Below are 26,543 nucleotides of genomic sequence, written 5' to 3'. Positions count from 1 at the left end.
TTATGCCGAAATCAGGTATCTTTCCAAATCTGCTCCTCCGGACAATGACTCGCCGGAAGAGGCACTCGACTTGTTGAAAATATAAATGGACTGAATTGTTGTATTGTTATTATGAAATGATAAAAGGAGGGAATGACAAAGCGTGTAGCCTTAAATGTGACACATTTGCTGCAGAGAATGCAGGAAAGTGCTTGTTCAAAGGAATTGGGATCATCTGTTCTTCGTGTCAATGGATCAGCGTAAATAAGGTGATAACATTTGCTCACTTGTGGAATGTGTGGCAGTATTTCCTTCTCATGCCAAGGGTGCATATTTCACAATAGGATGTAGAAGAACTAAATTGCTGGATTATATCAAAGGCTCTTAACAAAACTCATATTCAATAGGAAAAAAAACTTGTAATTTAATAAACTGAGTGAAATATGCATGTAATAGAATAATCCTGATACATTTTCATGTATACCACACTGAGCAGATTTGAATTTATGAAGCGCAGTTCCCTCATCTTGACTGCCCTGCAATGGGAAAGTCTCATTACCCTTACAGGCTAGGAAAACACATAAAGACTGCAAGTAGCATTGTAAGGAAGTTGCGTGACTGAGAGAGAGAAAACTTTCTTCCGTAAATTACATTCACTGACTGAAGGGTTTAAGGAACACAGAGAGAGAGAGAGAGAGACAGACAGACAGACAGAGAGAGAGATGACAAAGCTCAGAAAGTTTAACTCTTTATGGTCTGATTTGAGTGCCCACTTGCTTGTCATAGATTGAATGTTTGTGTGTTCTTCCCTGGAGCTCGAGAATCAGGAATGTTATGAATTTAATTTGCATTTTGGGAATCTAAGATAATTTTAAAAGAAAAAGCCATTTTGTAGGACAATGATACTGGATATGTTAGCTGAGCAAGATTACCTGATGACTTTTTCCACATAATTTAGACTAGCCTCTTGTTATGATGTACTCGCCAAAGTAATTGAACCATCTGGCCTGGTTGGCTCAAGGGAGTCCCACTGTGATGTGCATGTAGCTTAATTAGTCAAGCATACAAAGACCTGCCAATGAGTTTCACTTCCACTGCAAACTTTTGCCATTTTATTGCTACTTATCTGATTAAGGACATGTGGTGTTTTTGTGATTTTAATCCCAAATTCTGTATAAAGACAGCTTGTTTGCAGTAATAAGGGGAGTAGCCAGGGAGAGCTTAGAGTAAGAGCTGGCGCGGCTACTCAGTTAATGGCTTTAGAACCTTAGCTCAAGCCTGGCTTGTCGGTATATAGGTTATAGTGTAACATTGATGCCATTGGTAAATAAAGGTAATAATTTAAACTAAACTGTCTATAAGAGTTTTATATTCCAGACTACCAGAGAGTACAATCTCCAGCACGAACCAAGAGAGGCTACAGGTCGAGGCTATTAGGGATTCTCTGAGCCATCTCAAATAGATACTTTAACCGACATCATGTTGAGATTGTACAGGGCGCTGGTGAGACCTCTTCTGGAGTATTGTGTCCAGTTCTAGCCATCCTGTTATAGCAGAGATAGTACTAAGCTGAAGAGGGTTCAGAAAAGATTTACAAGGATGTTACCAGGAATGGAGGGTTGAGTTACAAGGAGAAACTGGATAGGCTGCTACCTTTTTTTCAGTGGAGCATAGGAGGTTGAGGGGTAGCCTTATAGAGGTTTATAAAATCATGAGAGGTACAGATAATGGCAGGTGTCATTTCCCTAAGGTGGGGGATTTCAAGACTGGGGGCATATTTTTAGAGTGAGGGGGAAAAGATTTTAAAAAGACATAAGGACATTTTCTTTTTTACACACAAAGCGGTTCATGTGTGGAATGAGCTTCCAGAGGAAGTATTGGATGTGGGTACAGTTACAACATTTAAAAGACATTTAGGTAAGTACATAAATAAGTAATGTTTGGAGGGAGATGGGCCAAGTGCAGGCAGGTGAGACTAATTCAGTTTGGGATTATGGATGGCATGAACTGGTTGGACTGAAGGGTCTGCTTCCATGCTGTATGACTCTAAGATTCAAGATCACTATTTGACAAAAGTTCATGAACAACCAGGTCACTAATTAAATCAGGCTTATTGTTCATTACTAGATTTGATATTGCTTGTTATCTTGTTGCATTCAAGAAATATTGCAGTACAAAACAATCCGAGGTACACTCTAGAAATTCACAACCTTTCCGGCAGATGCTTGTGTATCTGATAAGAATATTAAGAATGTTAAGAATAAAATCCTCCATTCCCTTTGCTATATAGTTGCCCAATTTCAGCATTAATACAATCGAGCATGTCTGAGCTGCTACCAGGTGGCCTATATGACATCTATTGTGGTTCTTGTTCCTTTATAGTTCCTCAGTTCCCCTCATTGCATTCTCCCTCACCATAGAATTGATGCTGTTTCTAATCAGTAATGCTACTCCAACCCTCTGCCATTTCCTCTACACTTCCCGTAAACCCTATCATCTGGTATTTTCAGTTCTAAGTCCTGACCATCCTGCAGCCAAGTCTCCATAATGGCTACTATATCATAGTTTCCAATTTGAATCTGGGCTTCCAGTTTATTTAATTTGCCCCTTACACCCTCTGTGTTTTTGTATAAAGAACTCTAATTTTGGCTGTACACTCTATCGTGTCCTTCAGCATCTTTTTATTATTTCTCCCTCCTGTCTTGCTCAAAACACTTTTTATAGTCCCACCTTGATCTTTAAAATAGCTTTCCTTGTTCACTGTATTAACTTCTACCTTCTCCTCATATACTGACCTGCTGGTCTAGTTCCCATCCCCCTGCCACACTAGTTTAAATCCTCCTGAGTGGTCCTAGCAAACCTCCCCACAAGGATATTGGTACCCTTCCAGTTTAGGTCTTATCTACCTTGCAAAAGATCCAAAGATTCAAGTATCTGAAGCCCTTCCTCCTGCACCAGCACTTTAGCCTAATATTCAACTAAACCACTGCTTATTTCTGGCATCACCAGCATGTGGCATGGGGAGTAATCCTGAGATTACAGCCTTAGAGATCTTGCCTTTTAACTTACTAAATTATTTTTACGAGACCTTATCACCCGTCCTACATATGTTATTCGTCCCAATATGTCCATGGCCTCTGGCAGTTCACCCTCCCCTTTCAGAATGTCCTGTGCCCTTTCGGAGACCCTGGCACCAGGTAGACAAAATACACAGTGCTAGATAGTGGCTACGAAAAAGCCTGAATCGAGCGACGGCCTCAGCTGACAGCCTGGAGTTCTATCAGCAAAATCACTCTTGGAGGGCTCAATGAAGGAGATTCTCTACGTAGAATGTTCCACTTTTATATTTTAAAACATATTTTATATTAACAGTTATTTAAGCTGCCAGTTTAGGAATTTAGCTATCTTAAAGTACTGTTTTCTGCTTAGAGAGGACAGGTTTACTGTTTAAATTTTTGTTTTGCTACACAATTGCCTAACCTCATCAGAATCAATACTTCACTTGTCTCATCTTCAGTTGTCTCTCACTGATGACTCTGATTTTTAGGAACACCACCACTCAACCAATGTAAACTAAGGCCTTTTTGTATCTATGCCAGCTTTGATCTTTTCATTAATTCTCCCTCCGGTCTTGCTCAAAACACTTTTCATAGTCCTACCTTGTTCCTTAAAATGGCTCTACTTGTTCACTGTATTTACCTCTAACTTCTCCTCACATGCTGACCTTGTGCTTCAGTTCCCAACCCTGTGCCACACGAGTTTAAATCCTCCCTAGCAGAACCAGCAAACCTCCCCAAAAGATTATTTTCTCATAACTATATCTTTTTTAATTTAGTAATTTTCAAAAATAGTCATGCAATAAAATAAACATGATCTTATTTACGACTAAAGCTCTGCTGCAGTTATTTTAAATTGGATCACTCAAAAAATTAAAATGGAGCTAAACAATCCACACAAATTTGTAGTTCACAGACACCCTGCAGACACCTAGGTGTGATCATGACATATAAATTGGTTCAGATAGAACACGATAGCTCCAGTCTCATGCGATCTTGCGTTACACGAAAACCATGCAATAGTGACCGTCAATTTAAACTGATGGGGTTGGAATCACGTTATAGCCAATACAGGTAAGGAAAGTTCGCATTCAACAAATAACGGTCTAAATTCTTTAACCGTGTTAAAGTAATACATGTTATAGCAGAGCCATTGCAATATGATCTACAGCTGTACCTCATTACAATATGATCGACAGCACATTTTGTAATATATATAGATTATAAATATTAAATAATGAATTCATCGTACTATTACTTTACCATAAATTTAATTTATAGTGTAGTTTTGTAGAGGAGGTCTTGCGGCTGAGGGCGTAGGACAGCTGTCTGAGTCAGATGCTTCAGGCTCAAATCCCATTCGGGCACTAGTTAGCCATGGAAGTTAGCCATTCATGATGCACATTGTTTACCAATCTGTGAATCTTTCCATCATGTGAAGGCAAGTTTGGAAGAGATTCTTGGTCAGGTATTACTATCAATTTGACAAGACATTGCAAAATTTCCTCAGACGACATGCTGTAATGAATGAACATAACCAAAGACACTCTTGGGAAATAATACTACCTTACCTCATGTATAACAGTCCCAGGTAGTTCAGAAACTAAATACGTTGAGTGCAATTGAACCTGATATTCTTCTTGAGTTACTTGATTTATTTGTTTTTTGGCACTCTCCCTTGTGGATCCACTGAACATTGGCCAGAAGGTGGGGTGGTGAGAGTGACTGATGTTGATACTGGAGCCAAAAAGATAAAGGCAAATTACCTCAAAGTAGAAACAGAGCATGTAGCACTTCATATTTAACCTGGAAGCCATTGAAAGGAAGTACTGAAATGTTCTTCCTCACCATTCACATGATCTCCATGGCATGCTAAGATTCTGGTTGGGGAATGAACCTCACCAATCTCCTTGGCTTCAAGTCAACGTTTATTGCTTTGATTTAAATCCATTGGCATCTATATGTCATGTGCTGTTTTGCCAAATGTATTGGCTATTATCTGTACACTTCTGCAATGCTTGTCTGAACACATTGCTGGTATCTTGCAGTCTGCTACTGTGAAGTTCACTTGAATTTAGCACAGCTGGATTCTTTGAGAGACATGTCAGATCCAAAGTAAGTACTGGACAAATACTGGAGTTACTCTTGATGCATCAGGAATTCAAACAATCCTTATCTGGAAGTATATCAACACAAATTTTGCCTGTGCTTTGAAGTGGGGCTGTGTAGGCATGAAAAATGCATATGACACATGTACAACTCAAAATAATTGGAAGCAGGTGGAAGTCATGGATTTAGATCTTGATACTTAATCTACATGCAAGTGTCCTTCAGTGGTTGTATAGTTCTTTGGCATAGCAGAACTGTTGGCAGAAAAATGCTATTCTGGGGCACTAAATCAACACTTTAACTATACATTGAATTGTCTGATCTTTCAGACACATTGCTGATATTTCTCCAGAGAAAGAAGTGCAGCTATCCCAAACCAGCGTATGCACCTTGTCCATCCCAACAGACTGAGAACCTGTTTAGTTATGCCATTCTGAAAAGCAGTTTTCTTTGCCAGAATGCATGTACCTAAATCACATCAGTATTCCTGGTACACGTCTTCAGTGACAGCTGGCATTTGAGTGTAACAGCATTCTGGTCAAGAACAATCAAAGTTATTTTTTTAAATTCCCACAAGGACCCAGAGTGAAGTCGGAGGTTGCGAAAGCCTAAAACGCGATGTTGTTTGTCTGCGCTTTCTCTTCGGAATGTTGCGCTGTCTCATCCAACTCGACCCGAAGCCTCCCAGCCGGCCACCAACTCCGCGATGTCGCCGGCGGTTGGTGGTGCGCGCGGCGCGGCGTGGCGGTTGGTGGTGGCGGTGGTGCGCGCGGCGCGGCGCGGCGGTTGGTGGTGCGCGCGGCGCGAAAACTGGGCCGAGGGGCGCGCAGAGACGGAGACAGCAGCCGCGAGAGGCTGGGCGGTGAGGGCGCACTACAGGGAGGTAGGTGTCGGGATTTTCGGTGGGGGGGGCGTTGGATTGGTGATGGACTCATCGGGTATTTATTTCTGCCGCTGCGCTCACCGTCAACTTTGGCCGGTCACTTGTGACAGTTGTGTGTGGACAAATTTCAGTCTTCCTTCTCTTTAGTTTAGAAGGATTTAGAATTGCTCGTTTACTTAATGGCTGCTGATGAAGAGGCGCCGAGCGGATTACTGTCATCCCTCAGGGTCACCGTGGGATCTTCCTGTGCCTTAATACGTTGTCTAGCAATAGTTACACCCTGGGAAACGAGCGAAAGGCTGATTGGAACGATTTCAACTCTTGGTTTAGTACTGCACAAGAGTTCAGCCTTCCACTCGAAGTTATTGCGTTGATTTCAACAGCCGTGAAATTAAACCTAAAATGAGAAATGTGTGAGCTCGGTCTATGTACTGTGGTGTGAACAGATTGGCACAGTCCAGAGTGTGTAAACCGTTCAAGCATCTTTCTGTGAGGATGCAGTGAGACGCAACAAATTTAGGTATTTACACAAAATACGTTTGTGTATTTGCACAAGTGTTACGTTTCTGTACTTGCAAACAAAACTAAAACTAATGTGATTGAACAATGCGAACTATAGAAACAGCAACAGGCTATATTTGTCAATTTGCACAAGTTTTGTCGCATATAAAGAACTTTTGTTTTCTAGCAATAATAGAAGTTGTTGATCTCCATTTTCTATTTAAATATTTACATGTCAGGTCAAAATATTGCAGAAGTGAATTTATAATAAAATATTTATGGTGCAGTTTATAATGTTTGCAAACGTTTATAGTTATTTTTACCACACTGTAGTATTAATGTCAACAAATGCAGTAAATTACAGTGTATTGATTTTTACACTGGTATAAATATTTGGAGGAAGTTGTGTGCCATTGTGAGCAGTTTGGTGTTCAAGTCCCACTCCAGATTTAATGACCATTGGAGGGGATGTGATGGCCTAGTAGTATTGCCACTGTTAATCCTGAGAGGTAGCTAATATTTTGGGGAGATAAAAGCAATGACTGCAGATGCTGGAAACCAGGGTCTAGATTAGAGTGGTGCTGGAAAAGCACAGCAGTTCAGGCACCATCCGAGAAGCAGTGAAATCGACGAAGGGCTTTTGCCCGAAATGCCGATTTTACTGCTCCTCGGATGCTGCCTGAACTGCTGTGCTTTTCCAGAACCACTCTAATCTAATATTTTGGGGACCCAGATTCAAGTAAAATTTTTAAAAATCTGGAATTAAGAGCTGTTGACAGTTGGAAAACCCCATCTGGTTCATTAATGTCCTTTGGAGAAGGAAACTGCCATCCTTACCTGGTCTGCCCTACTGTGACTCCAGATTCACAATGTGGTTGACTCTTAACTGCTCTCTGGGCGATTAGAGATGGGAATTAATGCAGGCCTAACGAGAAAAGTTGATATCCTGTGAATGAAAAAAAAGAAACTAGGCAAGTCTTGCAAACTGTAAATAGTTTTGGTCTACTTAAATGCTATAAAATGCAAAATAAATGCTAGCCTAGCTAGCAACACCTATGTCCCATGAACGAGTCAAAAAAACATTGCATGTGTAAAGCGGCCAAAAGAATTGAATAATCTCCTGCAAATCCTTCAAATGTTATGGCAGGTGGTAAGAGCAGGAGTGTACCTTAGTCAACCGTACTTGATGCGGAGTGGAATCCCCTCAAGCTTTGTATAACCTCTGAGACCTCTTCCATGAAAACTTGTAATGGAAGCAGATGTGTGATTCATCTGTTGACTGTTAATGGTCACTGGAAACTGAAAAAAAATTGATTTTGTAATAACGTAATGTGAGAAACAAAGCTTACTCACTTCAATAATTTCAGTCCGAGACAAGATTTGAAGCAATCAGTATCGTTTATTATACGCTTACAAGCGCGGTGCCTAAAATAGACACGCAGAGTTTAGCAAGTACATATATAGGATTCGTTTCTCCTTCCCTCTTCCCACTACTCTAAACCCAGTGCCCATTACTATTGTTTATCTCTTGCCTTATCCAGCCTTGTGCATAACAAAGTACAAGTTTTACTTGGCCATTTCGCCACATCTTGCTGTGGTCCATTGTTAGGTATATCCTCCTTCACTGCCATCTGTTTCCCTTACTTGTGACATTTCCTCCCATTCCTCAACAATGTTGAGCCTTATGACCTTTGAATTGAGGTTTGTTTTTGTTTTTGCAGAAGTGGGAAACAGATGCTTATAACTACTGTTTGTACAAACATATCTGGCTTAATCTACACCCTCACAGCACCTTATGTATTTGTCTGTAACATCTACCATTGTTTGCAGGCACATTTCATTCTTGTATGCACATTTTAGCTAATACAAAAACAATTATATATTTCCTTCACATAGTTTTTATTCTTGTTGACTCAGCACTTGGTTGAAACAATTGTATACTGGTGTGAGTTCATTTACCCTGCAAAAGGAATTATGATTACTTTACCTATATCCCACATGTAATAAAGAAAATTATATGTTATAATTCCAATGAGATATAATAGGATGTTATGATGAGTACCTTTAATTCAGGAAAACATCAATAATTCATATTTGAAGTTGTACTGTCAAGTTGAAGAGTCCATACAAAGTTGTGAACTGCTAATCTGCAATAACTGTTGAGTGCATATAAAAATAGTTGAACTATTGCATTTCTTCAATAATGAGATACTGACATGTTTGCCACAAGTCAATAGCTTATCCTAAAAAAAAATTAATCTATTACATGATAATATAATTGATCTTAGTATCCTAATGCAGTATTGGGAAAAAAACAGTCATAGTACCTTCCCTTAATTACTATATGATATATTTTGTCAGTTGGATGAACCTTTATAAATGGTGAAGTACTCTAGCATCAAATAGCCAACTGAAACACACAATGTCGTGCTCCCACAAAGAAGTTACTTGAGTGAGACATTGGAGGAGGATGACTGTAGTTTTTATTTGATAGTTTTGTACAATATTATGAATGGTATGTTGGCAAATGCAATGTTCTATTGATTACAACGTGGTTTTACAATTATAGATAGTTCAAAAGGGTCATTGTTGCAATAAATTATAAATCTTTGTTTTATTTGGTAAAGTTTCTAATGTTGGTAATTTATATAATGTGGAATGATTGAAAATTATTAAATAAGCCTTTTAATCTAACAAGGTTTCTCCTTATATTTCTTCATGCTACCCATCGATATTGATACATCGTATTGGATAGCATGAATTTTGTCAGGTGACTTGACTATTGGCTTCTATGTAGGATTAATTTTAAATTGTGATGTGGGACACTTTTTTAGAGCAATATAAATAGAATGCATGTAGAACTGGTTATTTTGTGACTGGCACATTTTGTTTTAAATTTATAAATTGACACTTGTGAGGTTTGGTATTAGGATGGAAGACAAAAAAAAAATATTCTGACCAAGATGTTTGATCTTACTTCAATGCTCACTCATTCCGGAACCAGCAACCACTCAAAATTATGTTTCTATCAATCTTATCTAATCTGAAATAATTTTGAATTCATCCATCAAATAATCTTCTTATAATCCAAAAAGCTGAATTGTGAAGGTTAAAAAGAGATAATATTTACCCAGTTTAATAAGCATTTATTTGTAGTTTTAACACATGATAAATGCACAACTCATAATCCGAGAGTTTCATTCTGTTTTTTTTTATTTACTGGGGCATAAGTGAATCGCCTGGACATAATTAAATATACTGTAATTAAAACTTACAATCACCTTTGTTTTAATGAAAAATTTTTTTTTTTTATATATTTTCAAGAGTATTTGATTTTTTAGGCAGCATTCCAATGAAGCACAATGCTCTGTGAAATTTCTGAATCTTTGGCACTTGTCCCAAACAAGCATGCACTCACCAGGGTAATTAAGCAAGCCCACAGATTATAAAAGTGACTTTACAAGTTACACTTAAGTTTCTGACAGGTTACATTCCACAATGGTTCAACATGTTTTAAAAATAAAATATACTTTTCCCAGAAGTTAATTGAATAAAACAAAAGGCTGAATCTTACCTTATTTTGGTGATGTCTGTGTTGCATCTAGTGTTTTTGGTGCAGTTCCTACCTTGAGGCCTCGAGAAATTTCTGGTTTTCTTAGTAAACCTACCTCATTAATTACTTACCCCTGCTTTTATAGCAGCCCTCGTGTCCAATTCTGGTTCAACCTTACCCCAAACCATTTTTAGAATAACTCACCACTCACTAGATGTCTCAGAATTCACAGGCATCCCTTGCGCTAGCACCATCTTTAACAATCTGTGCATCCAACTGTGAGTTTGGAGCTGCCTTGCATGGTTACTGACATTTGTCCCAGACATCACAAACAAGGGAAATTTGTGCCCTGCTTTGCAGACAGACATCTGAAGGTACTGCTAGATAGGGTGGTATAGACATGGGACTTTCACTTACTGAGGAACAGCAGTACAAGTGATGACACCACATTATGCTATTCTGGTCTGAGATTGCTGTTTGGGTTAATGTAGTCTTGGTAGTGTAGAGTAATATGCAACTGTGTTGGAAGAAGAGCAATGCCATAGGACGTGTCTGGCCAGTGCTAATGGAGCATGCCCTGAGTTGATAATGCCTGATTATCAACAGGAGTTCATACAAAACTAGTGGGAAGTTGGATTCAGCAGGTAGCTGCTGTGGTTTCCACATCAATATTTCTCAATGCCTAGCTTTTTTGGTGAAATGGTATAATAAAAGGCTGAATATTTATGAGGCAAGTTTTACCATTAGTAAGCTTTAACTAGCATTAATCTTCCTTAACTGCTAATTCACTGCTTTGTGAGAGTCCTACTGTAATATTTGTCACAAACAAAAGACATCACGTTCAATGTCGCCAATATTTTTGTCCAGTTGCTCCACAAATTTGGCCATAATCATGCTGCGCCCACGTCTATAAGATTCAGTCAATAATCTACTTTTTTACTGAGCATATTAAACATACCCACAGCTCTTGGAGTCAGGCAATAAATTATTCTAACTTGGATTCTTGTTGTATCTGTTGTTTTGTATTTGTATTCTCCGGTTCAAACACAGTTTAAGATAAATAACCTGCTTATATCATCACCCCATATTTTGTTTTTTCTTAATTCATTCATGGGATGTGAGTGTTACTAGCAAGGTTCACAATTGTTGGCTACCCCTAATGGCCCTTCAGAAGGTGGTGATGTGTGACCACCTTGGAACAGCTGTGGTCTTTCTGATGTAGTTAGGAAGTTCCAGGCTTTTGACTGAATGGCAGTGAAGAATCAGCCATGTAGTTCAAAATCAGAACAGTCTGTGACTTGGAAGTTGTGGTGCCCCCATGTATGTGCTGCCCTTTTCCTTTTGAAGTCATAGAAGTCAATGGTTTGGAAGATGCTGTTACTCATACACATTTCAATCACGTCTTGTCTTTTCTGGATTATAACATGCTCTGACAAAGACCAATGGCAGTAGCACTGACCTGTTCCCACAGCATAAAAGCAATGAGGGGTTGGGTGCAAAAAGAGATGTCATAAGGAAATAATACCTAACATTGTAGAATATTTACCATCAACTCTTATATGTATTTTCTTCCATTAATGAGCTTGGTTGATCGACTTGATCTCGTTACTGGCAAAGATGATAAACCAATGTGAGATATAACTCTTCTTATGTTGGTTGTTACAACCAACATTTTTGAAAACAACTAATCAATCAAAAAGTTTTATGAATACTTCAAAATGCAGCACAGCGAAATCAGGATGTTTAAATGCCATACTTTATTTTGTATATTACAATTAAATTCATACCTGTAATATAATTAATTTGCATATAAAAATGATTTGGAAAATCTTCTCATCACATATGATTTCAAATTGCTTCTAATGCGTCCATCTTTCTGCTCTGTTTACATGTATTAGTGGTGTTGCACTAATGATGTCAACAAGGGAGTTCAATAGTGCTGTAATTGTGTGCTGGCTTGACATTCTTTTCTGTTTACCCAGATTGAGATGCAAATGCTTTCCTTCTCTTTTAAATTAAGAGAACAAAACACACATTCACTATTTAATTTTTCTTTTCATATTACAGTAATCAATTTATTTATTTGCAAAAGGTGAAGTGGGGCTGGAAATTCTAGCATTTATGTGTAATACCTGTTGCGTTTGCAGAAATTCCACATGGCTGTTCTTCAACTAATTGCATCTGGATATTTCCCAACCTAAGTAGGAATTAGTCTAAGTGCAAAAAAAATTTGGATGCTTCCCTAATCATTTTGAGTAAAATTAGTTCAGGTCCTTTTTTTTCATGTAATGTACAATAAGGATGATATTGAAATGAACGTGGCTATCCCCCAACTTAGGCAGTATCACACCTCTTTGCTCAAAATGTCTTTTAAAAGTTATGTAGCTTTATAATAAGTTGTGAGCATTGTGAGTATGTAACAATAAATCCAATTTTAAAAAAAATGCATTTTCTACGATCAGCACTCAACAATTCTTAAAACTGATACTATGGATAATAACTAGAAGAAGCCTATGTAAGTTTTTTCTTGAGTATTTCGCATTATGGCATTGCTTCAATATCAATACCTCATATAATGGTATAACTCCCTACTTACTGTATTCCAAAATACTATATTAAATCATATTCCTTATATGGTGGAATTGTTTTGAACTGAACACTTCTACTCTGAAGCTCTTATAGATTAAAAGATAAATTGTAGCAGGTGATGCAGCTGGCAGTGAAATTATGCCTTATGATGACAACAAAAAAAAGCAAAAGAACATACAAATGGCCTATATAATAAATCTATTTAACAACTGTCTGTCAATAGCAGTTTGAGTCACACAATTGTTTTTCCCATATGAGAACAGTATGAGGTCATCATTGATATGATTTCTGTTGGCTCCAAACTTCAAATGACGTTTAGGACTATATTTCACAAGATTTTTAGATATCACAGCTTCCAAAATGTAGAATAGCAGACACCCAGTATCATTTTTGTACTTTTTCATTTAGCTGTTCCAGTTTGCTGTTCAGACGAGTTCAGCTTTATAATCTTTTGAAACATGGAAAGCACAGTGCCCAACTCCTTTGAATTGATTAAAGGGATGACCAGATTTTGAGTTCATAACAAAATAAGACTGCAGCATTTTCAGGTTGAATAGTATCTTTATTGTATTCAAACTTGTTGATTTTTCTTCATCATATTATCAGTGTGCACTGTTTGGCGGTGGTGGGTGGGGTAACAAAAGACCTTAAAATAATTCTACTATATGACTACAGTTTTTCTCTGGTTCTAAGTGTTGGATAAATAGAATTTTACTTCATGTAGTTTAATACAATCCATGCCAGTACTTGGCAAATCATTTACCTCTATGTAATTAGGTTAAAGCAGGTTATTAGTTTATATTTTGTCACCCTTTTAGAACTCGTATTAAATGGAAACAGGAATTCTAATTAGCTAAAATTTGGGTAATTAAATGTAGTTTTCATTCTGTACTTGATTATATTTGCCACAAAGTGCTTAAGACACTGGCGTGATTATTTGTGAAGCACTGTTTTGTCTATACCATGATTAGATACTTTATGTCCTGCCAATGCACTTGAACAGAAAGTTGGTATCATTGACATGATTGTGCAGCTGAACTACACTAAAACTCCACAATGGAACCAGAAGCAGTGTGTCCTTTGCTGTTGTCTCTTCTTCACATCTCTGTCCTTTGTCCCTTGCATTGCCTTGTTTGCAGTATGTAAAAGAAACTATGCAGTTTGGTTGCTGTATCAGTAATTTTGACAATCTTATATCACATCAATATGGATCCAATTGAAATCTGATTACAAGGGTACTTTTTGAATTCAAAACTAGAAAAGTTATTATAAATTATTAACTTGAGTAGTCTTTAGAATAATCTATAATGTTTCACTTTCCAAAATTATTTTGATTAAGTTATGCATGGAAAATTAGAAACTAGCAGATAAATTTAGATTATTGCATAGATGAACAATGGTTAAATATTCCTAGAGGAGAAAGTGAGGTCTGCAGATGCTGGAGATCCGAGCTGAAAATGTGTTGCTGGAACAGCGCAGCAGGTCAGGCAGCATCCAGGGAACAGGAGAATCAACGTTTCGGGCATAAGCCCTTCTTCAGGAATGATTCAGCCTGACATGTAACATCAAATCACTCCAGACCTCCAGCTCTCTTCGCTTTTATCACTATTTTATATTTTTTTCCCTCTTCTTGTAACTTTTTTTTCTGCTAATCAACCTATTCAAAGATGTTACTAAATAACTCTTGAGCAAATGGGACTGAACCTGGCCCTCTTGGTTCAGGGATCGGGAAATTACCACTACTTCATTTTTTTCTCTTTCTTAAGAGCTCTTCTTCTAATCATACTGTTCAGAGATGTTATTACACACCTTTGGAGCAGGTGGGATGAATCCGGTCCTCTCACTCCAGGGATGGGGACACTACAACTGATCTGCAAGAGGGCCTCCTTGAGGCGGTTTTAATTTTTTTTAACCTATTCTTCTAATCAACATGTTCAGAGGTGTTACTACACGCCAGTTAGATTGGCAAGTTAGGACATGTGTAATGCTTGTTTTCTTTAAAGGACACAGGATTTGAAAAAGCTTGTTAGCTGTAAACCCTCAGTTGGAGTTCCATAGCAGCTATCTCTGCCTCACACTTCACAACCACATTGGGGATTGTGACCAACAGTTTGGGAAGCCCTAACTTTACATTCAAAATGAGTGAGCTTCATTCAGTGTATATCATGCACTGATCTATGTAGCTGGCAGACTGATAAATTGATATATTGTTACTTGACACATGTCTGCAATGCAACAGTGAATGTGGCACCTTGACGTATATATTTGTATCACAATTTTTTTCCTAGCTCGACAAATAATATAGCAATGTAACAAGAAAGAATGAGTGGGCTGAAGATTTCCCAGTAAAACTTGAGATTAGTAAAAGGAGTCAATCTCCATCACAATTTGGTGAGTCAGCACACACTGCATGAGATTTGCTGCTAAGATTTCTATAGCTTGGGCCTCCCCCTCACATTATTGTTAACTTCACTTTGTAGTGCTGATGATGCCAATGAGACACGACTTTTGATGTTAATAGACCTCCCCCTGCTGTTTATATTTATTTGATGACACCCAAATGTCCATGCATAATGCAAGTGTAGAGATTTTGAAATATATGATAAAACATTATTCCATTAATCCCAAAAATTTAGTTCGCAGTTATGCAAGTATATAGTACCCAAAACACCTTTTGTACCATGCTCACACAAGAGAATAATCATTTTCTCTTATATCTTGACACGTTTAATTTAATGATGATTTCAACTCCCAATCTAGCAAATCTGATGGCCTTTTTCCTGGAGCTTTCATTAGCCTGAGTTTAAACATACTTAGCTTCAAATATTCTCTTTCAACTTTTTATCCAAACCCCACACTTCTGGGGTTTACACTCTCCCCCTGTCTGCGTGGGTTTTCTCCCACAGTCTGAAAATGTGCAGGTTAGGTAAATTGGCCATGCTAAATTGCCCGTAGTGTTAGGTGAAGGGGTAAATGTAGGGGAATGGGTCTGGGTGGGTTGCGCTTCGGCGGGTCGGTGTGAATTTGTTGGGCCGAAGGGTCTGTTTCCACACTGTAAGTAATCTAATCTACTCCTGACTAATGCACGTAACACTATGGGCAACTTAGCAATGCCAATTCATCTAACTTGCACATCCTTGGATTGTGGGAGGAAACCGGAGCACCCAGAGGAAACCCACGCAGACAAGGGGAAAATGCAAACTCCACATAGACAGTCGTCCGAGGCGGGAATCGAACCCGGATCCCTGGCACTGTAAGGCAGCAGTGCTAACCACTGAGACACCTAAACTGCTTTCTAAAATATTATTAAACTCCTTTTTCTAAAAAGATCTTTTTTTTTCTGTATTCAGGACACTGCTTTATACATCCATTTGAAGATCTGTCCCAAAACAGAAACTACAAAAACTTATTTTCAGCTATTTGTGTCTCCCTGAAGCTTAAAAAGAAACACGTACTGAGACACAAAAGAGCCCTTACATCATCAATTCAAAATTCAAACATAAACTTAAAATAAATGATGATATACCACACACTGTACATTACATCTGAGATATCTTTGATCGCTGTGATTTTGGACAACTGTAAAATAATCTTCTCAGAGACAGTATTGTCTTGTGCGTAAATGATCCCACCGTGAGAAGAGAAACTTACTTTCAAGAAAATGATCAATGTGTAGAAACTCTGAGGTTGTCAGTCATCAGCTAAAGAATATTAATGGGAGAATGGATGAGGCTTTACATTATGTAGAAAGACAGTTAAGCTCTAACAAGAAAACATAATGGAAATAAAAGGGAAAAATATTTGCAGAAGAGCCAGTAGAATGATCAGGGCCAAACTGCAATATGTAACATGTAAATGTTGCAGAGGGTACCACACAAAAAAAAAACAGAAACATGTCAAGCATGGTGAAAGCAATGTTCTAACTATAAGAAGCCAAATGATATTGCACACATTTGCATCACTAGAAAGAAGCAAAGCAAATCTATGAAGATGGCTGTTAGATTTCAGATGATGATTCTGGTGAATCTTTTCACAACATTTGCAGTTTGATACAGTCAAGTCTAAATTTGGTAAATGGTTTATGATTGTTGGAATGATGACTGTGGAAGGACAGCATCAAATGAATATGAAGTATCAGATAAACATTGATTCTTCGTGCAATGTGGTAAGGTTCACAGACCTGTGTGAACTAGCTAAAAATGGTGATCAAAAAATCAACACCTTGAAGGTAAGGCTGGGTAATAGAGTCATACAACATGGAAACAGGCCCTTCAGCCCAACTAATCCATGCTGACCAGGTTTCCCAAACTTAACTAGCCCCATTTGCCTATGTTTGGCCTATAACTCCCTCAATCTTTTTCCTGTATAAATGTATTTTAAACTTAATTGTACTTCCCTCTACCACTTCCTCTGGCAGCTCGTTCCAAATACACACCATGCTTTGTGTGAAAATGTTGCCCCACAGGCCCCTTTTAAATCTTACCCCTGTTGCCTTAAACCTTTGCCCTCTAGTTTTGGAGTCCTCTATCCTGGGGAAAAGGCCTTCACTAGTCACCTTATGTATACGCCTCATGATTTTATAAACCTCTTTAAGGTAACTCCTCAGCCTCCGACGCTCTAGGGGAAAGAAATTCAAGGCTATCCTGCCTCTCCTCATAACTCAAACCTTCCAGTCTTAGTAACATCTTCGTAAGTCTTTTATTGCATCCTTTCCAGTTGAATAACATCCTTCCTATAGCAAGGTAACCATATGATACAATATTACTCATCCCAAAAGGATAAACAAAACTGAGAGCTCAGTGCATCAGGAAGACCAAAGATCAACTGTTCCAGATCATAGATGGTAAACATAATCCATCTCCGTTAAAACAAGCCTACATTTTGGACTGGTAATCTTATTTTATGTATACCAGAAGAGATTTGCAGCATTTTGCATGCCACTAAGCTACAGATTGCTGAATATACCCTCAAAGATTACACAGATGTTCTTACAAGTCTTCCTGGTGGATGTAATTTCAAAGTCAATGAGAGTATGAGATCAATTCAGCATTTGTAGAAGGGTTCCAAATGCTCTCAAGTCTAGCTTTAAAGACAAAGTAGAGGAGCTGAACAAGTAGGGAATAATAAATAAAATCACCACTCTTACTGATTGGATTAGCCATAGCATAGAAGTAGGAAGAAAAGAACAGAAAGCTGAAAGTATGCATAGAATCAAAGGATTTCAATAAAGCTCAAAAGAGATCTCACTACCCCAAGTCAACCATTGAAGAAATGTTGCCACATTTGTCAAAGCAAAGGCCTTTACTACTCTGGATGCAAAAGATGGATAATGGGCAGTGCAGCTGAATGAAAGCAGCAGTTTACTGACGACTTCTTGACACAGTTCGGGTGATTTGAATCATGGTACCGAATACCATTTGGTATTTCCACTGCTCCAGAAGAATATTGTGATCTTCACTAAATATAAGCTACCACAAATAACCTGCTAGTCTGTGGATCTGAAGATACATTGGAAGAAGCAATCGCAAACCAAGTCAACACCTGCCGGAAAGAGTTTGCCAAATGAACCTGAAGCTGAACAAGAAAAGATAATTGAGGATGACTGAAGTTAAATATGTAGATTATATACTGAAGGCGAAAGGATTTTGCAGAGATCCTGACTAGCTGAGAGTTGCATTAGTGATACCAGCCAATAGGAAAGTGATCAATAATTTATTGGATTCATGAACTAAGTTTGTTTAATACATTCGTAGGATGTGGGCATCATTGGCTGGGTTAGCATTTTATTGCCCATCCCTTATCCTGGATACTATCAATCTTCTGTTGTTAAACAGCATTAATCCGGGCAAGATTGTGTCTCGGCTTTGGGAAGTCAGGAGCTGAGTTACTCATTCCAAAATGTTTAGGCACTGACCTACTTTTGTAGTCACAGTATTCATATAGATAATTCTTGAATTTCTGGCCATTGGTAACCAGAGAATGTTAATAGCGGTGGATTCAGTGATGGTACTCGCATTGAATGTCAAGGGGCAATGATTAGATTATCTCTTGTTAGAGATGGTGTTAGCCTAGCACATGTATGGCACAAGTGTTACTCGCCATTTGTTAGCCCAAAATTGGGAATATTCCATGTCCTGCTGCATTTAAATATAGGCTACTTCGATATCTGAGAAGTTGAGAATGGTGCTGAATATTGTGCAATCATGGATGATCATTCCCACTTCTGACTTTATGATGAAGGGAAGGTCATTGATGAAGTAGTTGAAGATGGTTGGGCCTAGGACACTACCCTGCGGAATTCCTGCAGAGGTGTCCTACAGCTGAGCTGACTGACCTTCAACAACCACAACCATCTTCTTTTGTATACTAATGTTCTAGTTTCAACAAGTGATACCTCATTTTTTTTGTATGCCAGATACTGCTCCTGGCATGCCTTTTGGCAATCTTCATCGAACTAGGGTTGATCCCCTGATGGGAATGGTAGAGTAGGGATATGCGAGGCTATGAGGTTGCAGACTGTGTTCAATTATAACTCAGCTGCTAATGATGGCCTTAGTGAAGTCCAGTCTTTAACTACTAGATCTGTTCAAAGTCTATCTCAGTTAGTGTGGTTATTATGCGATACAACATTATAAAGGGTATTCTCAATGTGAGGGGTGTCTCCACAAGATCCGTGGAGTAGTCACTCTTACTGATATTGTCATGAGCAGATCAATGAGGATGAGGTAGAGTCAGAGAGATGTACAGCACGGAAAAAATCCCTTCAGTCCAACCCGTTAATGCCGACCAGATATCTCAACCCAATCTAGTCCCACCTGCCAGCACCCAGCCCATATCCCACCAAACTCTTCCTATTCAGAGATCAAATATAATTTCCTTTTGTTGGTTCCTGCACACTTGCCTCTGACTCCATCTTGTAGCTGTGTCCATTCGGACTCGAGTAGCTTGGTGAGTAGTGTTGGTGCTGAGGCACTCTGGTGACCAGTGAAGGCTCTTGTCCAGGGTACATTTGATGTGCTTGCCACCCTGGGTGCTTCCTTTAAGTGGTGTTCAATTTGGATGAGTACTGATTCATCCGTACTCATTAAGGTGTGAGTTGGTGACCATGGTGATCAGCAGGATGTTTCCTTGCACAGGTTTCACCTGATGCCTTGAGATTTCATGGGATCTGAAATCAATGTTGAGGATTCCGAGGGCAACTCCTAACTGACTATATACTACTGTGTCACCAACTCTGCTAGATCTATCCTGATGATGGGAATGGACATATTCAGGGCTGGTGATGCCTGGTGAGCACTGCCATCTGACGAGACCCACCACCAGATGAGAAATCACCCTATTGACTCTGAGCATTTGTTGATATAACTGATTTCAAGGTTCTGGTAATTTCACCTGTATAAATTAATTATTTGAGTCTTTTCAAGTAACTAACATGGGACAAGTACCCACAATGTCAGAATAACTATCACTCCTTGTCCACGCCCAGCTGGAGATCAGCTTGCATTATGTAAGAACAGACCTTTCTACTTTTCCTAAACAATTTTGATTATTGGGCCTCAGTAACTTGAAATCTTTGTAACTTTTATCTTTAACTTGCCTTTTCCCCTTTTTTTTGTTAAGGATTGATTATATTCAGACATATATGGGGAGGTTCAAAGCTGTTTCAGCTAAATTTATTGAAAATGTCTACCTCTGCAAAAAAGAAAACATAGAAAAATCATAGTCTCAGTTTCTTATGAGTGATAGTCCAAGTTTTTACAAGATACTATAAAATAAGAGTCCGTATCCATAAGGAAGTGAGCAAAGATGTTGAGCATATTACCATTAACTATCAAGAACTTGAGTCTAATCTTAAGAAAGACAAGAGAAGTGCCTGTATTTGTCAAATATGAGTAGTGAGTTAAGGATTTCAGCCAATGAAGTACATGCAATGAATTTCAAACTAAACAAGTGTTGTGATGCATGACATCCCAGAAAGATCATAGAGAAGTCTGGAATAGATTATTCTCACAGGAACTGATTTTCTTGTCACCATTGACTACTTTATTGCAAGTTAGACTAGATGACATCAAACACATGTAGGTTGTAGAATGACTGAAAGCAAAGCATATTCCAGATATTGTAATGAGCGTCAATGACCATAAATTCACAAGAGTTCAAATATTACTTCAATGATTAAGAAATGCAGGACAACAAGCTCATATCCACATTATCCAAAGTCAATTGGAAAGGCTGAAATAGCAGTATAAATCACCAAAGTGATCGTCTTTTTAAAAAAAATAGTAAACCCAGGACAGATTAGTACAAGGGTGAAGGAATACTGAAAGCATGGAAAGTCGTCCAGTCCAGTGACTCATGTCATCCCACACCCAACCTACACTTCCAAAAGCATACAAATAAATGACAGGTGGTACAAAATATAAAACACATTTCCATAAATGTTTTCAGAATAAGATATTGTGACCATACTAGTATGAATTGTAAACTTTGTGATCTTGTGGTTTTTACATATGTCTACCATAAGGGTGGCATGGTGGTTCAGTGGTTAGCACTGCTGCCTCACAGTGCCAGGGATCCAAGTCGGATTCTAGCCTTGGGTGACTGCCTTGGGAGTTTGCATGTTCTTCCTGTGTCTGCATGTGTTTCAAACAGGTACTTTGGTTTCCTCCCACAGTCCAAAGATGTACAGATTAAGTGGATTGATCATGTTAAATTGACCATCGTGTCCAGGGATGTTTATTAGCCATAGGAAATGCAGGGTTAGGCGACTGGGTCTGGGTGGGATGCTGGTCGGAGGGTTGGTGCAGACTTAATAGGCTGAATGGTCTGCTTCCGCCATTTATAATTCTATGATAGAGGTCAGTTTTTTTTAAATAGTGCATTTTCTAGTGACAGATGGAAAGAATTGCATGGCAGTTCAAGAATTGCATTTCAAGTTTTAAGATATTTACGAAAAGGAAATGGACTAAAATGATTATAAAGTATAAAACTACTTTCCCATTAACTAACAAAATATGCACAACATCATCCCAGCAGATATGTTACCATGAAAGGTCAGTTCAAACATCCTGCTGACTTGATAACAGGCTCCCTTTTCCCTGTCATGTAAGTAAAAGTGTTGCTTCAAAGTACCACCCTGTCATCTGTGTACTCCAACTGACATCTAGCAGCAAAGTCCACATCAGTGACTCTTTTTATCTTGAATCTCCACGATTCTCATATCTTAAATAGAAAACCAGTTCAGCCATTATCCTATTTGGTAGCTAACACAGAAACAATCTTCATTGATTTATTGTTGACTTGAGATACAGTGAAAAGTGTTGTCTTGCATGTTATACAGGCAGACCATACCTTTCAAAATGCATCAAGGTCGCCGAATACTTTTTGACAGCCGCAGAGAAGTTGCAAAGAGAGAGATCAAAATTAACACTTGAGAGGTCCATTCGTAAGTTTAATAACAGTAGGGACGATCTGTGCTAAAGTCTTATCCTCTGTTTTTTATGACAACAACTGTTTCAGTCTGTCTATCTCTCTCTGGCTGGGTCACCAGTCTGTGTCTTTGTTCAGGATGAAAACAGCTTGCCCTTTTTGTGCTAAGGTGTGAAAATTTATCAGTTGATTTTTTTTAATCAATTCTGGTTACAGACCATATGGGTTTGTCTTTGGGCAGAGTTTAGGATGATCATCGCTCAGAATGGAAAAATGTGTAAAATGGCATTTCTACTATTTGACGAGCACTCAATCATGCTGTATAGGTTCCTATAAATAATTAGATCATGTCTTCAAGTAGATTGAATCAATTCTAGGGGTTTACTGAAGTAGCTGGGGAAACAATAGACTTTGCATTTGTATATTTTGTAATTTGACACCTTGTTATATTGAATTTCTTCATTATCTAATTTGAATCATCTAATCATCTAATTTGAAATAAGTCTCAACAGTCGTGATAATCTTCTTTTCCAAGTTAAAGAAAGATTTTGTTGGTATTGTTAATGAAAGCAAGTAGATTTGTCCTAGGAATTTTGGATTTTTTCCACTAGACTCTAGGTAATTCTGCTAATGAATATCTTAATGGTGGGCACTGTAGAATGTAGAAAAGCATAAAAATTGCTAAGTCTTCTTGCAACTTGTAGGCTGCATACTTTTCAGCTGGTTAATCTCCAGAAATATCATGTGTGCACTTGGTTTGGGGGTATGTGGGTTGAAGAGAGATGGTAGTTGTTAACCCTTAGTCTTGGCTAATCTATGGCAAAATTCAATCAAATTAGTTAAATGGAGCTTTTGATGTGAAGAGGAAAAGTGCACAGGGAAAATCAACATTAGGTATGATCTCTGAGTGCTGGAGCTTCATTGGGAGATTTTCAAGCTGTTGAAAAGGCGTTAGCTAAAAACATGGGAAATTTTATACTTTTTTAACATATTGGGTTACCCAAAAGTATGCTTATGTGAACTATCACCCTCTCAGTTGCATTTATCCGATTCCGTCACTGTATTGTTATCTGTTACATATTCTAAAACTTCTACATTTTAATACAAATATACCAATGATCACAATGTTGTCAAATTGATCTGTTACATGCTGCACAATAACCTCCTCTAGAATTAACATTTACAAATGCTGAATTATTAACATTAGGTAATAATGAATGGATGCAGTTAATTTAAAAGTATATTTTATCGCAACAAAATTTATATTTTGGATGCTTTTTAAGAATAAGATTAATGTAATCTTGTTGTTTTCACTTTTTTAATTTCGTTTTTAGACCTGCATACAATCAATCATGAGACTCAAAAGGAAACCAAGCTTTTTAACATGCCACACATTAGTGTTGTGGGTTCTTCTGACACTTGAGCTTCTCAGTGGTACACCAAGCGAAGAAGAGTTGGTGGTCACAACTAGTCAAGGAAAAGTAAAAGGAATTCCAATAAATGTCCTTTCTGGTTCAGTCACTGCTTTTCTGGGTATACCATATGCAGAACCTCCTATCAATGAACTTCGATTTACAAAACCGGAACCTCGACATCCCTGGTCTGGGTTGTGGATTGCAAACAAATATCCAAACACATGTTACCAGTATGTAAACAACTCTTCCTCTGGTTTCTCTTGGGAGGAAATGTGGAACCCTAACACAAAACTTAGTGAGGATTGTCTCTATGTTAATGTATGGGTTCCATCACCAAGACCAAATAAGGCAGCTGTCATGGTATGGATTTTTGGTGGAGGCTTTGCTTCAGGCACCTCTTCCCTGGCAGTGTATGATGGGAGATATCTTTCTTACGTTGAAAATGTAATTGTAGTTTCTATGAACTATAGGTTAGGTGCTTTGGGTTTCCTAGCTTTACCTGGTAGCCACAGTGTTCCTGGGAATATGGGATTATTTGATCAACGTTTAGCCCTTGAGTGGATTCAAGAAAATATAGCAGCATTTGGAGGGAACCCCAAAAGTGTGACCTTGTTTGGAGAGAGTGCAGGTGCAGCTTCAGTACATCTGCATATCCTTTCACCAAAAAGCCATTCTCTCTTTACGAGAGCCATAATGCAAAGTGGTTCTTCAAATGCTCCTTGGGCTGTCTTAAAAGATGCTGAGGCAAAACGTAGGGCAACAGTTTTGGCCAGCCGCCTTGAATGTCCTGACAATAATGAAACAGAGTTAGTGAGTTGTCTTCATGGTAAACATCCCCAAGAGATAATAGAAAAGAGTATTGCAATCTTAACAGATAGCCTTTTGCCTGGATATGTTTTTTTACCTGTAGTTGATGGTGATTTTCTCACTGGCCTGCCAGAAGAATTAATCCAAATGGGAAACTTTAAACAAATCCAAATCTTAACAGGTGTGAACAAACATGAGGGGAGCTTCTTTTTGGTGTACGAGGTTCCTGGTTTCAAGAAAGATGCAGAAAGTCTCATTACTCGTGAAGAATTCCTGCACGGTGCAAGGATGTCTTTTCCTGAAGCTGGTGATATTGGACTCGAGGCTGTTGTTTTTCAATATACAGATTGGACAGATGAAAACAATGCAACAAAAAATCGTGATGCTTTAGTTGATCTGGCTGGAGACTACAATTTTGTATGTCCACTAATGGATTTTGTTAATAAGTTTGCTGAATGTGGAAATACTGCCTACGTTTATTTGTTTGACCATCGTGCATCAAATGCAGATTGGCCTGGGTGGATGGGAGTTATGCATGGCTATGAGATTGAATTTGTGTTTGGAATTCCTCTTGCTGAAAGGCTCAATTACACAACCGCAGAGCAGACACTCAGCAGGAAAATGATGCACTACTGGGCAAATTTTGCAAAAACTGGGTAAGCAATCAGCCTGTGTAAGCTGTGAATATATTTTTCATGCATAAGTACAATGTTGTTTCAATTGTTGCATTTTCCATCATAGCTTATGCATTGACCTTTTGTCTTTGTGATTGTTTTAGTATTAATTTGTAACAGAACACAATCATAGAGCTAAGTGAAATTACATGGACTTTATTCCATTCTTCGCAGAGAATCACCTAAATCCTTTTTCTTCCCAACGTTACCTCCCATTATCTATAGGCTGCCCCTTGATGACACAGAATCATAGAGATGTACAGCACAGAAACAGACCCTTTGGTCCAACTCATCCATGCTGACTAGATATCCCAACCTAATCTAGTCCCACCTGCCAGCACCCAGCCCATATCCCTCCAAACCCTTCCTATTCATATACACATCCAGGTGCCTTTTAAATGTTGTAATTGTACCAACCTCCACCACTTCATCTAAAACTTCCCTGTTTCCGGGTATATGCAGATGATACTCATTCTCTCTCACCACTGCTTCACTAAACCCCTCTACTTTTTCCAAATTGTGAGACTATTTATCCAGCCTGAGTTAATGACTAAGCAGAAATCTCCAATTATTTATTTGAAAGACTGAAGCAATTGTCTTCCTTCCTTATGCAAACTCCCTCCTTTACCATCAATACCATCCCTTTTTCTGGCAACTGTCTGAGCCATGACAGAATATTGACAACCTGAGTATCATGTTTGACCCAGAAATGAGATACTCATGATACATGCAGTCACCATCTGTGCAGCATTGTGTGTCTCTGCCCCACCTTAATTTTTCTGCAGCAAAAGCCCTTTAGTTTGGATTTAGTGGTGCTAGAAGAGCACAGCAGTTCAGGCAGCATCCGAGGAGCAGCAAAATCAACGTTTTGGGCAAAAGCCCTTCACCAGGAATAAAGGCAGAGAACCTGAAACGTGAAGAGATAAGCTTGAGGAGGGTGGGAGTGGGGAGAAAGTAGCATAGAGTACAATAGGTGAGTGGGGAAGGGGATGAAGGTGATAGGTCAGGGAGGAGGGTGGAGTGGATAGGTGGAAAGGAAGATAGGCAGGTAGGACAAGTCATGGGGACAGTGCTGGACAGTGCTGAGCTGGAAGTTTGGAACTAGGGTGAGGTGGGGGAAGGGGAAATGAGGAAACTGTTGAAGTAGCAGATACAATAAATGATATTGGTGGATGTGCAGGTAAAACTTTGAATGTGGAAGGCTCCTTTAGGGCCTTGGATGGAGGTGAGGGAGGTGGTGTGGGTGCAGGTTTTACAATTCCTGCGGTGGCAGGGGAAGGTGCCAGGATGGGGGGGGGTCGAGGGGGGGGGTGGTCCTGAACAGGTAGTCACAGAAGGAACGGTCTTCGCGGAAGGCGGAAAAGGGTGGGGAGGGAAATATATCCCTGGTGGTGGGGTCATTTTGGAGGTGGCGGAAATGTCGGCAGATGATTTGGTTTGCTCCTCGGATGCTGCCTGAACTGCTGTGCTCTTCTAGCACCACTAAATCCAAACTCTGTGGATAGCACTATGTCCTCCATATTCTCATGATGTTAACCAGATACCTTC

The 26,543-nt window shown here is 38.8% G+C and overlaps 1 protein-coding gene across 2 annotated transcripts in view; it reads left to right on the top strand.

Annotated features, from left to right (window-relative positions):
- Positions 1-5,767: 5,767 nt before the first annotated feature.
- The window catches only part of LOC122555895 (cholinesterase-like), a 30,201-nt gene continuing 9,425 nt past the window's right edge, over positions 5,768-26,543 (top strand). Inside the window, exons 1-2 of one of the 2 annotated variants that reach the window (XM_043702148.1) lie at positions 5,768-6,027; positions 23,434-24,977. In XM_043702148.1, the coding sequence (XP_043558083.1) occupies positions 5,851-6,027; positions 23,434-24,977 (1,721 nt within the window). In that variant the 5' untranslated portion in view covers positions 5,768-5,850. The other variant, XM_043702149.1, reaches the window with a different exon arrangement.

The sequence above is a fragment of the Chiloscyllium plagiosum genome, chromosome 13 (assembly GCF_004010195.1).
Source record: "Chiloscyllium plagiosum isolate BGI_BamShark_2017 chromosome 13, ASM401019v2, whole genome shotgun sequence".
In the NCBI taxonomy this organism is placed as follows: domain Eukaryota; kingdom Metazoa; phylum Chordata; class Chondrichthyes; order Orectolobiformes; family Hemiscylliidae; genus Chiloscyllium; species Chiloscyllium plagiosum.
The sequence above is the reverse complement of the archived record's forward strand: the minus strand, read 5'-3'. Positions and strand labels throughout refer to the sequence as shown.